General features: G+C 37.5%; 1 protein-coding gene across 17 annotated transcripts in view; it reads right to left on the minus strand.

Annotated features, from left to right (window-relative positions):
- Positions 1 to 17,721, minus strand: part of PRRC2C (proline rich coiled-coil 2C) — a 98,712-nt gene that overhangs the window by 65,200 nt on the left and 15,791 nt on the right. For 11 of the 17 annotated variants that reach the window (XM_022560161.3, XM_022560168.3, XM_022560163.3 and 8 more), the window contains exons 2-5: positions 5,670 to 5,835; positions 4,012 to 4,189; positions 2,538 to 2,647; positions 1,312 to 1,437 (exon numbers count right to left, since the gene is read on the minus strand). In XM_022560161.3, the coding sequence (XP_022415869.2) occupies positions 1,312 to 1,437; positions 2,538 to 2,647; positions 4,012 to 4,189; positions 5,670 to 5,781 (526 nt within the window). In that variant the 5' untranslated portion in view covers positions 5,782 to 5,835. The remainder of the gene's footprint in view (positions 1 to 1,311; positions 1,438 to 2,537; positions 2,648 to 4,011; positions 4,190 to 5,669; positions 5,836 to 17,721) is intronic. The other 6 variants (XM_022560166.3, XM_022560162.3, XM_022560172.3 and 3 more) reach the window with 4 other exon arrangements.

Genomic DNA, 17,721 nt, shown 5'->3' on the forward strand with positions numbered 1-17,721 from the left:
GCCCAAGTGAGCAGATTTAGTGACTGCATTACCTGATTCAACTACACTTAACCAAATAAAAGAGATAAATGGTTTTACAAGGAAATCTTGTTTGGTTCGAATGGTCTCTACCTCCTGCTATTCACACCCTGTGTAGTCCCCTCTCAGCAGTGTACCAGGATTGGTCTGTGTAACCTGTAGAATAAGGCAGGAGTGTTGGCTGTCTTCTCTGAGAACAGGCTATCTATGAAAGCCTAGGGGTTCCATCTCGGGTGAGAGATGTCTGTCTGTCCCTCCTTATTTTTTCTGAGGAAATCCGTTGTGAGCCGCCCACATACAAATGAGCCACCATAAGAGAGCTTAAAACAGCAGCCCTAGTCAAGTCAGCATCAGATGACAGTTTCACTGCAATTCTGTTGACAGAGAACCAACAAAACCTGAGCTAGAACCCCCAGCTAAGTGGCTCCCAGATTCCTGACCCCCAGATACTGTGTGAAATGGTAAGCCCAGCTCAGTTTGTCTTTTTAAGCTGCCAAATTTGTTACACAGCAACAGGTAACTGGTGAAAAGAAACTAAACAAGAGAACAGTGGAGCTGACACATCTATTCCTAATACAAACTCATCAACGGCATTACAGTAATTAAAAATAAAAATTAAACAAGGTGATTTACCCAGACCTGGCAAGAAATGAGCCAAAGAGATAGAAAATGTATTAGGTTATCAAAAACATGGATTTGTAATCATTACTGTAAATAGGAACTTGTACATGGTACAGGGTTCTTTGAGATATTTGGTGACAACACTATGAATCCAATATAATTAATAAGATGTTTTAAAATCTCTCAAAGATTTTATATTTCTATTTTTAGTTTCTGCTTTATAATGTACATAATACGAGTATCTCTTACTATCCAAATTGACTGGTTCCTTGGTTTGATTTCAGAATATTAACAGAAAGCAAACGAATGGATATAAATTATAAACAAATATTTGCATATTGGGGATGTGTGCTAAAAAATTTTACTATTGTAAAAATGACCAAATATTCATGTGCAAACAAGTCACCTAGGCATCTTGTTAAAATGCTGACTTTTGATTTAGTAGGTTGGGTGTGAGGCCCAAGACATATACTTCCAACAAGTTCTCAAGTTAAACTGATGCTGTTCATGTAAAAACCATACTTGAGTGGCAAGCAACTACAGTTACTATCTGCCTTTTCAAACTAGGTGAGTCATCATACATACAACAATAGCAGACAGGAGGTTATATCACAAGATAAAACACAAATATAATCTCATTCTGTATTTTTATTAAACAGAAAGTATTCTTACTTGGTGGGCGTAAACTGGGTCCAGGTCCATAGTTGTCATCAATTGATTCTTTTTCTTTTTTTTCTTGATCCCCAGCTGCCTGCAGGCTGGGAAATTCTTGCTGAAAATGACTATTCACCTGGATTCCTATGGATATTTTTAAAAAAACATTACATGTAACTTTTATACTGAAGATAATTCAAAAACCCTCCCAGGATAGAGCTCTCTGTCTTTTTTTGATAATTTATTCCACATTTCAACGATGACTGTTTGTATCCATAAAACTTTTAAATTTATCTAGAATTAGAATCCCTTGGAAAGTTAATGAACAGCCATGAGGAAATAAAAATCTAAGAAAGGAATCTGCCAGACATTGTTCCAGTGGACTCATTAAAGATAATGAGGAAAGTAAGGAGAATTTCACTTCTGTTTCTCTTTTATTATGACTCCTTTCATTTTCAACATAAGTAAAATTCCTTTACTAATAAATAACTCTAAGAATCAGTTCAAATAATATTGCTAGAATTTATGAATCAACACAAGTATCATGGTGAGACTAAAATGCTTCATTTTAATTTATTGCGGAGATACTGATTGCACCTCACTATTCACTCATTCACCTTATCTACCTACCTGCCCGCCTATTTATTTTTATACTTCCATAAATTTAAAAGAGCTGATTTTATTAGCTTGAGGGCCCAGATGGGTTTTTCCATACAATGTTTTATAGATATGTTTTGCAAGTGGGAAAATTAAGTTTTGTTGGGGATTCCAATCATTTCTAGTAGGGAGGGAAGTATTACAGCTACTGTGCTTTATGGCTACTCTCTAGGTCTTCTCTACCACGGAAATCGTGAACAGCATATTTGAAACAAAAGAGGTTTAGGGGCACAGATGGAAAATAATATGGTTTCTAGCAATCAACATAACGTCTGGGTACTTTTATGTCTCAGAGCTGAAGGCACAAGATTTTTTCTGGTCATGTAGGGTAAAGACAGAGTAATGTGGGGCACAAGGTACCTTAAAGACCTTCTTTAATCCCTATTATTGGCTCATACATGGCTCTTAACACTGAAACTTAAGTAGCCCAAGAGAATTTTTACAAGACCCTTTTTTTCAGGGCCTGATAATATCTTTTGACAGTGTTCTCTACCCCTGCCAAAACACCATAATTCGCCCCTTACCTCCTGCATGGCTGTTCAGTAACTATCAAACCTAACCAGTTTCCCCAGCTAATGTCCACTTACCATCTCCTTGCCCACCTTGCTTGTTACTGGCCCATGATTTGGGAGCAGGTGCTACTTCTGGGGGAGCTGCAACCCCAGGTTTTGGTTGTGCTGGTGGAACTTCTGGTGCTCTTAAAAAAAATATGAATCCATTATTTCAGATATTATATGTTTAAATAAAATAAATATTGCATTTAAGCTAAATCTGTATACAAATTATTTTGGCTACATATTTACTCAGATGCACGCCACCATGTTTTCCCTCTGCAACATTCCTTTAAATTTTGTCCCCTTTCATTTCTACCCATGAATAACCCAAGGAGATAACAGCTTTGTTTTTAACTTTGGAAAGAAAAGGGGAGGAAGGGAGGGAGGGAGGAGGGGAAGAAGGAAGGAAGGAAAGAAGAGAAAGAAAGAAAGAAAGAAAGATAAAAAAGAAGCACTCATTACTGAACATAGCTACCAAAAATTTGCTTTGAAGAAGTGAACATTTATAATTAGGAATAACATTATAGTCATACATACAGTCTGGATTGGTGGGATTAACCAGGGGCTAAGGCTAAGCAAGCTCTCCATTTGGCAGTCAACAGTTTCACCCCTGTACATATTACTGTTAATCAAAAGAGGTAACAGCAACCTGCCTGATGCATCCCCACGAGTAAAAGGTGTTTTAAAGGGGTCTACAGTTTTATTCAACTCTTGTAATGAGTTAAGGCTTAAAAATGAAAAAGGCAGTTAACAGGCTTAAGAAATGCAATATATTTCTGGTATACTTGGACCTAAAACTGACTTGCTACTATAAAATAATTCTATAACAACTAAGAAGTAGAGAACAATAAGTCTTTAGTAAGCTTCACCCAAGCAGTTGTATTTATTATATAAAGCTCCCCAAACCAGAATATAGAAATTTAGTAACAGATATAGGCAAAAAGCATTAAGTACTCATGTTCTTGTCTTATTTTTAAAAACTACCACTACTTAGATTGGTCATTTAATAAACCAAGAGCCCTGAATAATCCATGACACAGAATGCTAAGTATTTATTGAATGAATGATGATTAAGCGGGATATTACTAATTCCATGCCAGCTTTCTTGTGAATTCTTTATTCATTCAAATAATATTACCTGAGCACCTATGATGTGCATCAGGTATAGTTTCAATGAATCAGGCAGACAGAAACTCTTAGCTTCATGAAAAGTAGTTAACAGAATCAACTCTTAAATCATTTTAGAAAGAGAATGCCTGATTTGGTGAAGATGGGATAGGAGGGAGCCCGACAGTGTATGATACAAGGAAAACTGTGATTAGCAATTCTGTCAACTGTTCTACCCTGACACAAAAATACTGCCACTAAACCCACGCATAGGAAAAATTACACAAAAGTTGACTATATAAAAAAGGGCATAGCACAACACCTAGCACGTAACGAACTCAAACATAAGTTCCCACAAAGAAAGGGGAATGATTTCATTCTTTAACAGACTTTGACTCACTTTTCTTCTTCGTGTTGCTCTTGTTTTGATGCCCATCCTGTGCCATCTTTAGGTACGATGTTCACATTAGGATCATTGCCTTTGTTTTCCGCTTTGAGACTTGGGAGGTTAGCAGGTGGAGGCATACGCCGTGAAATACCAACTTTTCCAAGACTCTGCAATCCATGTCGAGCTGCAACTAAAGATCAGTAACATCAACTTTCTTAGTAACTATTTTATTCTTAAAACAAAATAAAAAGACAAGAGGAATTAACGGGATCTTGAATTATTATTTTCTATTTTAAAATGAAAAAATTAAAACTAAGCCACAAACCTGCAACATAACCCAATGTAGAAATTATACTAAAATTAACTATCAAGCCACTGAACAGATGCTTTTAAAATTCTAATAACTGGGACTTCCCTGGCAGCCCGGTGGTTAAGACTCCACGCTTCTGGGCTTCCCTGGTGGCGCAGTGGTTAAGAATCCACCTGCCGATGCACGGGACACGGGTTCAAGCCCTGGTCCAGGAAGATCCCACATGCCGCGGAGCAACTAAGCCCATGAGCTACAACTACTGAGCCCATGCACCACAACTACTGAAGCCCGCACACCTAGAGCCCATGCTCTGCAACAAGAGAAGCCACCGCAATGAGAAGCCTGGGAACCACAATGAAGAGTAGCCCCCGCTCGCCACAACTAGAGAAAGCCCGCGTGCGGAAACAAAGACCCAAGGCAGCCAAAAATAAATAAATAAAGAGTATACAGAAAATAAATAAAATAGTACATTAAAAAAAGAAAATTCTAACAACTGAACCCTATAAACTACAAAAAAGAAAACACTGACCATGCTGTTTTTTAATTTTTCCAGGGAATCGATTTTAAACTCGAAACTTCGTATGTTAAATAAACATGATATGAAACAGACTCACAGACATAGAGGACAGACTCATGGTTGCCAAGGGGGAGGGGAGTGGGGGGGTGCACTGGGAGTTTGGGGTTAGCAGATGCAAACTATTAAATACAGAATGGATAAACAACAAGGTCCTACTGTATTCAATATCCTGTGATAAACCATAGTGGAAAATAATATGAAAAGATTGTATGTATACGTATAATGGAATCACTTTTCTGTACCACAGAAATTAACACTACTGTAAATCAACTATACTTGAATAAATTTTAGAAAAGAAGAAATATGCTACCTTTATGTACATAATGAACACTGTTAATGCACCATACAGCTATCATGTGTACATGGTCCAGTTTTCACTCTTCACTGTAAACACTGGGTTCAAGGTATTAAAAAACAAAACAAAACTAGGAACCACAGGACTCTCTACTCCATAACTAAAAGTGGTAGAATAAATCCACTAATATTTATGCCTATTAATCTCATTGACCAAGTCTCCCTTTTGGAACCACATAGTTTTATTTATTTTCTGATGACAACAAACAGGAAAAAAAAATATTTTATAACATTTATAAATTTTCAACTTAAAAAAATTCATATCCCTTCAAAGATGTGTACGTATATAAAAAGCCCAATGTAAACAGGGCTGCATTAACATATGTTTGCCCTAGATCCTAATAGCAATAGCTCTAGTGTGTCATTTATAGTAATAAAACAAAACCATGAAAACTATAAAAAATATAAATGCCACTTGATTTTACTCACCTGTGGTTTTCTGAGTTTCTAATGATTTACCCTTGTAAGTATTAAATAAACTGAGTGTCGCATACTTTTTCCCATCCTTTGCTTTTGTGTTCTGGCCTGACTTCTCCGACATTTCAGTGGAAACTCATCGAGTCCAGAACGTCCTGCCACACCCCTTAAAACCAGTCTTTAAGATGCACATAAGAAAGAAAAACAAGGAGGAAAACTTTAGAATTAGTTTACTAAATGCTGTTAGTAAATTCAAATGTTCACAGAAATTCTGAAAAATAAAAACATGAGAAATTAAGTCAATCTTCAATAACTCACATCAACAATAATTTCAAGAGCCTGTTTAATACTGTAAAATTCCAACAACCAAAATGTGAGAAAATTAATCAAAATAAACTTCCATGTGCTTGGTGAGTATATTGTTTATGATTTGTAACCATTTAACTACACTATAGAGAATAAGGGTTTCAATCCATACTGAGATGAACAGTTCAAATACAGTGAATCTATGGATAATGTCTTTCTATTTAATAAACAAATATCATTCAACTTAATAGGGTTGAGATGACTGGCATGATCAGCTTACACATATGGAATCCAAACATGACAGAAGGATAACAGCGTTTCCCTATAAACTGCATGCCTGTGTTTTCAGGCAGTATGTGTCTAACAAAGATCTATTAGTTTAACAGTTTAGAATAGAAAGAACATTCTATTTTCTCGATGTTCTGCAAAGGGTAGAATACTTCTTTATAAACCCCAAGTACATAAAAACAATATTCTATTTCATGGCTATGGAGTAAGTGTTCAAGAAATGGTGTACACTTGTCAAAACAAATCTCTGTGTACATAAGAAGTTATTAGAAGTACATAGTATTTTAATGAACATTCATATACAAAGAGAATGTTAATCTTTGGAACTCATGTACCCAATTAAAAACTAGTTTAATAATAAACAGGGCAAAAGACACAAATTAGCTCTCATACTATTTTCCTTCAATTTAATGAGGTGTACATTATCAACCTTAGGAGTTGGATTTTTTCTGTTTGTTTTGTTTATTTTGTTTTCAGGGTGGACGCAGGACAGGAGGCGGTGAATTCTATCAATAAACCATCAACAGCTAAAAGCATGGGAGCTAAAGATAACACAGAGTAGTATATAATGCAAAAAGCATTCAAAGTCAAGGAATGCCTGTGTAGACCCTACCATCATAAAAATCTTTTTATGTACTGGTTTTACATTTGTCAATTGCAGAATAAGCATCACCTGCAGAGACGTGATTTTATATTCATATCACCTGCCACAATATTTATGGCGTTCCATAAAATTTATCAATAATTTTCACATCTGTTATCTCATTTCAGTCTAGTAACTTTATGATACAGTTAGTATTCTGATTTTACAGATAAGGAAACTGATGTTCACAGGTAAACAAGATTGGATTTGAAATCAAGGCTTCTGTGTCAGTCCATTTACACCATGCCGCCTCCTCCCCATGTAACTGTAATCACTTAGCTTCTCCAAGTATACATTTACGATAGACCATCTTTCCTTGAAATAAATTGTGAAAACGACTCACCTGAAACCAAAAGAACTGCATTAATGAATATAAGATGGCTTACAATCATATGTGGCAGAATGTATATAACTAATTTTATCCCAAGGGTGCTAACGATGACGGTGTGAAGAGAGCTATCTATATACTCCGAGAATCTATCCTGTTGACATATTTTCACCAATAACATGGTCAAAGATATACAGGAAGAATATTCAGCTCCAGTGACAAAAGAGGACAGTGCATATTCATTAGACGACAAAACTAAGATTCAAGGAGATCTTTCTTCAGGTGAAAAAAAAGTAACTGACATATAATAAAAAGTCAACTTGTTCTTTCACCCTCATCTGATGGCAATTTTAACACCTAAGAATCCTCAAACCCCTCTTAACACTACAACTACTCATGCAGCACTCTTAGTGGAGACCCTAACGTGCCTACATCATAAACAACGCAACGTTAAGAAAGAAACTCCTTAAACTTCCTAGGGGCAAACCTACAAGCCCACCAGCATCTACATCCATCTTTCCTAAGGGTTTCCTTTCCTTCACCTACTGTTACAGTGGTTCTCAGCATCATCTAGAAACTTGTTAGAAATGCAAATTCTCAGGCTCCAACCCATACCTACTGAATCAAACTAAGGATGGGGCCAACCACTGTGCCTTAGAAAGCCCTCCCAGTGATTCTGAAAAACACAAAAGTTCAAGATTCACTGACTTACTACAAACAAATATATGCTAAGCAGTGGTCGGTCCTTAACTCTTGCCACACATTAAAATCACCTGGGGATTTAAAACATACCAGTTTGCGACTTCCCTGGTGGTACAGTGGTTAAGGATCTGCCTGCCAATGCAGGCGACACAGGTTCGAGCCCTGGTCTGGGAATATCCCACATGCCGTGGAGCAACTAGGCCCGTGTGCCACAACTACTGAACCTGCGCTCTAGAGCCTGTGAGCCACAACTACTGAGCCTGCATGCCACAACTACTGAAGTCTGTGCGCCTAGAGCCCATATTCTGCAACAAAGAGAAGCCACTGCAATGAGAAGCCTGTGCACCACATCGAAGAGTAGCCCCTGCTTACTGCAACTAGAGAAAGCCTGCGTGCAGCAAGGAAGACCCAATGCAGCCAAAAATAAATAATTTATTAAAAAAAAGTTTCTAGGCATGTGAGGTGGGATCTGATCATCAATCCTTATTTTGAAAATGCTCCTCAGTCAATTCTAATATGTAAGCAGTCTTCAGAACCACTGCAATAAAGGAAGTGTATCTTTCCTCCCATTCCATCTAAGGCCAATCCTTCCTTCTGTGCTACCCATCCTGTCCTCACCTTCTTTCTCCTTCTAAATTCATCTCTTTAGGAAATCTCATCCAATTCTAAGGCTTCAACTACCAACTGATCATGCCAAATTTATATCTCCAGCCCAGAACTCTGTGTTCCTACATAATTCTACTTCCTGTTTACATTTCTCCTTTGTTTTGAATAAAGTTTCCACTTTACCTACAACACAGGCATGTATTTCACATTAAACGTTTCAGAAGCAAACCTACCGAATATTCACAAATCACGAGAGGAAAACTGTAGTTAAAAATATTAAGTTGAGAGTCAACAGGGAAAAAAAATATCTCAACATTTGACAAAATGCAAATGTTATGTAAGAAGTCAACAAATTGAAGAAAAAAACTTGCAGAAACCCAAACATTAATGCTATATGAAAAAACAATTCACTATAGAGAAATACCACTAAGCAAATGTATTAAAATGTTCAATTTTATAAGTAAACAAAATTAACAAGATAGGGCAGTTCAGCTTGTCCATAGGCTTACACAAGGAAAACAAAGTTAACATAACACAATTTAACCATAGGGTGACAGAATATCTAATTCAACTCAGCCATCACAAAACGTTAGAGCCTGGAAATAATCACAAAATGAACCTTAATTTTCCTACTTAAGAGTTAAATAAACTAAAAAATTTCCTTTAAATTGTAAGAATTTTCCAAATACAAAAAAAAAGAAAATTCCTGTAAATATATAATAAAATTCAAGTTTGAGTAGTTCTTTTTAAGGTTCAAAATTCTGTACAAAGTTTCTCCTTCCCCTATTAATAAACTACTGCCTATATGGTATGCCCTTCAGTACATGCTCTTTCACCAAACAGATAAACAAAATACATACTGGGTATATTCTGAGGTAAGAAATATGGCCAGAGAGTCAGCTTCTCAGGCCATTAGAATAGAGAATAAATTTATTCTTTCATATCCTATGAGCCTCTCCAGTATAAAACCCAAGAAGGCTTTATAGTACCTACTACCCCCCTCCAAAAGTAAATCATAAATACATGATTGAAGCTAGTACAAATGCATTCAAAAGATAATTCAATCAAAGATAAGAACAAACTATCACAATGTACCTATTTCTATAAAAGATCATGCATTTCTAAAGACAAAGAATTTATAGCCATAAACAATAAGACTGGATAAATCAGAAAAGCCAATTGCACTCTAATGGTTTGCCAGTTATATGCGGGCACTTTCAGCAATCCCACCCCTGGGCCTATATGCAGAGAAATCTCTAATATGAAAAGATACATGCACCCCACCCCTATGTTCACAGCAGTACTATTTACAATAGCCAAGACATGGAAGCAACCTAAATGTCCATCGACAGATGAATGGATAAAGATGTGGTATGTATCACAATGGAATACTACTCAGTCATAAAAAAGAATGAAATAATGCCATTTGCAGCTACATGGATGGACCTGGAGATTATCATACTAAGTGAAATCAGAAAGAGAAAGACATATACCATATGATATCACTTATATGTAGAATCTAAAATGATACAAATGAACTTATTTACAAAACAGAAACAGACTCAAACATAGAGAACTTGTGGTTTTACGAAAGGGGTAAGAGGGGTGGAGAGGGATAGACTAGGAGTTTGGGATGAGCAGGTACAAACTACTATATATAAAATAGATAAACAACAAGGTCCTACTGTATAGCACAGGGAACTAATAAACCATAATGGAAAAGAGTAGGAAAAAGAATTTATATATATATATATAACCTGAATCACTTCATACACATGCATATGTAATGTGTTTATATATACTGTCCAGTGCAGGTAGGTGTGTGTAATTTTACTTATATATAAATAAAACAAGAACTTAAGATACTGAATTGATGTGATCCCTAACAGAGAGGAAAGAAATGAAGTGAGCCCTATGGTTTCCTGAGCTTACTGCCTGGAGAGCTCCCAGGTCATGGCACTGAGAAGGGAACTCAGAATAGAATCCAAGTGGAGGCTGGGAGACTCCCTAAGTTGAAGAAATGAAGCTGGGCATTCAGGATGACCAAGGTAGCTAGGATGTAACACTGGAAAGAAGAGAGGTATACAAAGAGAAAATGCTACAGATCTGCAGAGGATCTGTTCCCCCTTGTGTATTCAGCAGAGTATCAATATGTACGTGTGTGAGGAAACCACCCAAAGCCAGGAAAGAACCATATGAAATAATCAGAGGGAACAGTGCCTGTTGCTCAGGAAGGACTGGGAATAGCACCAATTCTCACATGCTAGACTTTAAATCACACTGTTTCTGGTAACTGAGTCCCAAGCAAATCTAAAGAATGTTTATTTTAAAAATGGAAAAATATCCAGCATCCAAGAAGGCAAAATCCACACTGAACAATTTAATTAAAAACTACGCAGGCAAAGAAGCAGGAAAATATGAACCTTACTGAAGAGATGAATCAATCAACTGAAACCAATCTAGCTGACCCAGGTATCAGAATTAGTGGACAAAAATGTTAAGTTATTTTATATAACTGCATTCTATATGTTCAACAAGTAAAAAGATTAAATACAGAGACATGAAAGATAAGCCCTGAGACAGAGTTAGACAGCCTAATCTATGTGTAACTAGAGTCACTCAAGGAGGTGGGGTGAAAGAAAAAATAATGGCCAGAATCTTACAAAATCTGATGAAAACTATAAATACAGATGCAAAAGACTCAACGAAGTCCAAGCATAAGAAATATGAACTAAACCATACCAAAGCACATCATAATAAAATTGTTCAAAACTAATGATAAAGAGAAAATCTGAAAAGCAATAAGAGAAACAAACATAAGAGTTAGAGCAGAGGGAATTAATTCCCTGGTGGCCAGTGGTTAGGACTCTACATTTTCACTGCCAAGGGTGCGGGTTCAATCCCTGGTTTAAACTAAGAGGTTTAAAAAAAAAAAAAAAAATTTGAGCAGAATCCTTGTTGGAAACCATGCAAGTGAGAAAATGTTGCAGCCACATACTTAGAAAGAAAAAACTGATAACATAGAATTCCATATCCAGCAAAAATACTTTCAAAAATGACCAACAAGAGTTTCTCAGCCTTAAGAAAGATGAAATAATTCATCATTAGCAGATCTACACTCTAAGAAATGTTAAGTCCTTCAAACAGGAGAAAGAAAAAAAAAGTTACCAGACAGAAGGCTGGATCTACAGAAAAGAATGAACAGCACCAGAAATGGAACTAAGTAAGAAATGTGTGAAAAACACTTTTTTATTATTTAAATATCTTTATCCCAGGAATGCAGAGGTGGTTTAACCTTCAAAACTCAACAGAGGGCTCCCTGGTGGCGCAGTGGTTGAGAGTCCGCCTGCTGACGCAGGGGACATGGGTTCGTGCCCCGGTCCGGGAAGATCCCACATGCCACGGAGTGGCTGGGCCCGTGAGCCATGGCCGCTGAGCCTGCTCATCTGGAGCCTGTGCTCCGCAGTGGGAGAGGCCACAGTTCACCATATAGTAAACTAAAACAAACACACAATTATCTCAATATATGCAGAAAAAGTATCTCACAAAACACAACACCCATTCCTGATAAAATCTTCTCAGGAAATTAAGACTCAGCCTGATAAAGGGCATCTACTACAACCTATTTTAAAAAAATAGTCTACTAATAAAAAACAAAAATCTATAGTAACATCATACTTAATGGTAAAAGACTGAATGCTTAACCCATGTTCTAAAGAACAAAGAAAGGCTATCAACTCTCACCACTTCTGTTCAACACTGTCCTAGAATTTCTAAGCCAGTGCAGTAAGACAAGGGGGGGGGGAAGGAAGTCAGATGGGGAAGGATGAAATAAAACTGTCTATTTGCTGACATGATCATATACGTAGAAAATCTAAGTCTAAAAAAAGCTACTAGAACTAAGAAGAGTTAAGCAAGGTTGTATACAAGATCAACATATAAAAATCAATTATATCAGTGCATAGTAGCAACGAACAATCAGAAACTTAAGTACAACTTATAACAGCAATTAAAACTAGGAAATACTTAGGGATGTATCTGACAAAAATTGTGCAATATTTGTATACTGAAAACTACAAAACACTAAAGAAGACCTAGATAAATGGAGATAGGCCATATCTGTGGGTCAAAAGACCCAACAATAAGATGTCAATTCTTGCCAAGTTTATCTGCAGATTCAAAGCAATCCCAAACAGAACCTCAGAGGGAGTTTTTCTACGATAAGCAAAAGAATTTTAAAAAGAAAAATAATGTTGGAGGGCCAATGTCACCTGATTTATAAAGACATAAAGCAGCAATGAAGACACTGTAATAACAGTGTAAAACAGATCAACAGAACAGAATACAGAAAGATATACAAAACTTGGGACTTCCCTGGTGGTCCAGTGGATGAGATTCCGTGCCCCCAATGCAGGGGGCCCAGGGTTCCATCCCTGTTCAGGGAACTAGATCCCACATGCCACAACAAAGATCCCACATGCCGCAACTAAGACCTAGTGCAGCTAGCTAGCTGAATGAATGAATGAATACAAAACTCAATGCAAAATGGACCATAGCAAAGGGTACAAACTTGCAGTTAGAAGATGGGGTAAGTTCTGGAGAGCTAATGTACAGTATTATGATTATGGCCAACAACATTGTATATGTATTTCGAAGCCGCTAAGATCTTTTTTTTTTAAACATCTTTATTGGAGTATAATTGCTTTAAAATGGTGTGTTAGTTTCTGCTTTATAACAAAGTGAACCAGCTATACATATACATATATCCCCATATCTCCTCCCTCTTGCGTCTCCCTCCCACCCTCCCTATCCCACCCCTCTAGGTGGTCACAAAGCTCCGAGCTGATCTCCCTGTGCTATGTGGCTGCTTCCCACTAGCCATCTATTTTATATTTGGTAGTATATGTAAGTCCACGCCACTCTCACTTCGTCCCAGCTTACCCTTCCCCCTTCCGATGTCCTCAAGTCCACTCTCTACGTCTGCGTCTTTATTCCTATCCCACCTCTAAGTTCTTCAGAACCTTTTTATTTTAGATTCCATATATATGTTAGCATATGGTATTTGTTTTTCTCTTTCTTACTTCCCTCTGTATGATAGTCTCTAGGTCCATCCACCTCACTACAAATAACTCAATTTCGTTTCTTTCTGTTGCTGAGTAATATTCCATTGTATATATGTGCCACATCTTTATCCATTCATCTGTGGATGGACACTTAGGTTGCTTCCATGACCTGGCTATTGTAAACGGAACTTCAATGAACACTGTGGTACACGACTCTTTTTGAATTATGGTTTTCTCAGGGTATATGCCCAGTAGTGGGATTGCTGGGTCGTATGGTAGTTCTATTTTTAGCTTTTTAAGGAACCTCCATACTGTTCTCCATAGTGGCTGAATCAATTTACATTGCCCCCAACAGTGCAAGAGGGTTCACTTTTCTCCACACCCTCTCCAGCATTTACTGTTTGTAGATTTTTCGAGCTAAGATCTTAAATGATAATTATGCACGTGATGTGTGGAGTTTAAGCTAATGCTTAACCTCCACACATCACGTGCATAATTAATCACACTGCAATAAATAAATGCACAAAAATACACCTTAAACTTATATGACATCATATGTTAAAAATATCTCAAATTTTTTAAAAAGGACCACAGACAAAAGGTAAAACCTGAAACTATAAAAACTTCTAGAGAAACCATAGGAGAAAATCTTTGTGACCCTGGGTTAAATATAAAGACTTCTTAGATAGTACACTAAAAACACAATTCATAGGGAATTCCCGGGCAGTCCAGTGGTTAGGACTCAGAGCTTTCACTGCCAAAGGCGTGGGTTCAGTCCCTGGCTGGGGAACTAAGATCCTGCAAGCCGCATGCGGTGGGGGTGGGGGCGGGGCTCACAATCCATAAAAGATGAAATTTTTAAACTAGACTTTTGCCTTTTGAAAGTTCTCACGGTTGACAATGAAAACACAAGCTACTGTCTGGGAAAAAACATCTGCAGATCATGTATCTGACGAAATACTTTTATCCAGAATATGTACAAAACTCTCAGAACTCAATAATAAAACACATGACCCAATTATTTTTAAAGGGCACAGGATGTGACACTTCACCAGACATACACAAGTGGCAAATAAACACGTGTAAAGATATTCAGCATTTCAGCACCATTAGTATTTGGGAAATGCAAATTTAGACCACAGTAAGATAACTCCATACTTCTACTGTATTGGCTAAAACTACGGAATAATTATACCAAGTGTCGACAAGGATGTGGAAGAACTGGAACTCTCATAGCCTGCTCGTGGGAATGTAAAATGGTATAACCACTTGGGAAAACAGTTTGGCAGCTTCTTTAAAAGGAAAAAACATCCCCAAACCGTACAATCCCAATTCCATTCCCAATGTTTATACAAGAAAATGAAAACATATGTCCATATGAAGACTCAGACTTGTACTCTGGTTCATAGTTTTATTTGTAATAGGCAAGCACTGGAAACAACCCAACTGTTCACAAACAGGTTACTGGATAACCATATTGTGGTATATACATAAATGGAACGAATACCCAAGTAATAAAAAAGAATGAACTACTGATAAATGTAACAACATGGATAAATCTCAAAGTCATTATGGTGAAGGAAAGAAGCTAGACTCCCAACATATACACTATATACTGAATTCAACTGTGGATGAAAAATGTTGCCTCCCATATCAGTAAACAAAGGATGTTGCCGCAGGCCAACAAGCCAGTAGCTACAGCAGCCACCGCCAACTGTGCACCCTGAGGGGATCCAGGGTGGAGAAAAAGGAGGATACTGGTCCTAGAGAGTTAAGGTGCATATCAAAGGAATGATTTCAATAAGCCCAGACCCTTGCATCTTCCCATACTAGAAAAGAGCTAAATTCATTAACTTGAGACGTCTGGTTTTCTTTAATTAACCTTAACCTTTTTTGATGTTCCAACTACCTGGGTTTTGTTGCAAAACTTCTATATATCCTGGCTCCTCCCTTACCTCTCTGGACTAGTCCCTAGGAGCTAACTGAAAGGCTAACTTCCAGGCTTAAGTCTTCAGTTTTGTCCGCCAAATAAAACGTAATTCTCAACTTTTAGGTTGTGCTTTTTTTTCAGTCGACAATACAAAATGCAAATGATCTATGGTACAGGAAGCAGATCAGTGATTGCCTATGGATAGGAACTGGGAGGAACAGAAGGAAATTTTTCTTGATATGTTCATTATCTTGACTGTGGTAAGAGTTTCATGATGTGTATATGCAAAGCATCAAATAGTATACTTTAAGTACGTGCAGTTTATTTTATGTCAATAAAAAATATTTTTAAAAAGATCAAGGACCCCCAGATTCCAAGCAAACAAGAGGGATTAGAAATGAAGTTATTACAGATATTTACACAAATTTATTGTAAGTGGAGTGTAGAATGCAAGGTATGATATTGTGATTTATAAGAAAATTATACTTGGTCTTCATCCCCACTCCTGACACAGGGCTAAAACCCTTGGAATTTCCTAAATAATAGGAGATAAAGGTATCTTTTGTTATTCATAACAAGCCCCTTACAACCACACCTGAGGATAAGTTAGTGTAGTGACTCCAGGAAGGCCTCTAGGGGTGAGGGCTGGTTGCCAGGGGAATCAACCAAGTGATTAGAGGGCTGGCACTTTCAACACCATCCTCCTCTCCTCCAGGGTAGGGACAGGAGCTGGAGGTTGAATTAATCACCATTGGCCAAAGATTTAATTATGGCCAAAGATTTAATTATTCATGCCTCCATTAAGGCTGGGAGCACTTCCTGGAGGATGGAGTTCCATAAACTACACAGGGACAAAAACTCATGTGCTTGGGACTCTTCTGGACCTTGCCCTGTACATCTTTTCATTCACTCCCATACTTTAATATTTTTGTAATAAACCAGTAATCTAGTAAGTAAATTGTTTTCCTGAGTTCTGTGAACTGCTCTAGCAAATTAATCAAACATGATTTACAGCCAGCCAGCCAGTTAGCTAGCAGCATGGTTAACAATCGTAACAATCTGGACTTTCAACTGGCATCTGAAGTATTTGGGGGGACAGTCTTGTGGGACTGAGCCCTTATTAATCTCTGGGATATAATGCTATCTCTGGGTAGTTAGATCAGAATTGAGTTAAATTTCAGGACACCCTGATAGTGGCTGGAGAATCTAACTGCTTGGTGGGGGGAACCCCGCTCTCCACGTGGTGACCAGAAATGTCAGAAGTAAAGTAGAATATTAATATAGGAGCTATACAATAGTTTTTTTTTTTGGTTTTTTTTGGCTGCATTTGGTCTTCGTTGCTGTGTGCGGGCTTTCTCTAGTTGAGGCGAGTGGGGGCTACTCTTTGCTGCAGTGCGTGAGCTTCTCATTCCGGTGGCTTCTCTTGCTGCGGAGCATGGGCTCTAGGTGTGCGGGCTTCAGCAGTTGTGGCTCGCAGGCTCAGTAGTTGTGGCTCGCAGGCTCCAGAGCGCAGGCTCAGCAGTTGTGGCACACAAGCTTAGTTGCTCCACGGCATGTGGGATCTTCTTGGACCAGGGATTGAACCCATGTCCCCTGAAATGGCAGGCGGATTCTTAACCACTGCCCCACCAGGGAAGTCCCTACAGTAGTGTTTTTCATTTGTACAAGGGAAGAGGGCAGGGATGGCAGGGAGGGAAACAGGCTGGCAAGATATGAAATTGGAGAAATCAGTAGCTCTGAGAAGGAATAATGAAGAACAATGTAATAATACAGTTCATACCAGAGCAGAAAAAAAAATGTCAGAACATAATAAACAAGGAATCAACAAACTGTTTTTGTTCCTGGGATTGATAAGAAAGTAGTTTAATATTCCTGTGGCTACAAAGTTAATAGACAAAACCAGAAATGTAGAAGAAAATCAACTGAAAGTGAAAAACAAACACACCTCTTATCAAACCATAAAGCGCAGAATCATATAATTCAAAGGAATGCTCTTAAGGACTTTCATTACCAGACAAAACAATATGTTTTAAAAGTTACCCAAAAAAAAGCAGAAAAGAAAAATCAAATTAAAAAAAAAACAATAATAACTACTGATAAATTCAAGAGCTGGCTCTTTTGGAAAAAATATATATAAATTAGCTGAATCACTCTAATTTTAAGTTAACACTAAGAATGAGAAAGATGATATAAAATAC

The sequence above is a fragment of the Delphinapterus leucas genome, chromosome 1, assembly GCF_059928025.1.
Source record: "Delphinapterus leucas isolate spDelLeu-1000000601 "Yukka" chromosome 1, BTC_Dleu_Yukka2, whole genome shotgun sequence".
NCBI classification, from domain to species: Eukaryota; Metazoa; Chordata; class Mammalia; order Artiodactyla; family Monodontidae; genus Delphinapterus; species Delphinapterus leucas.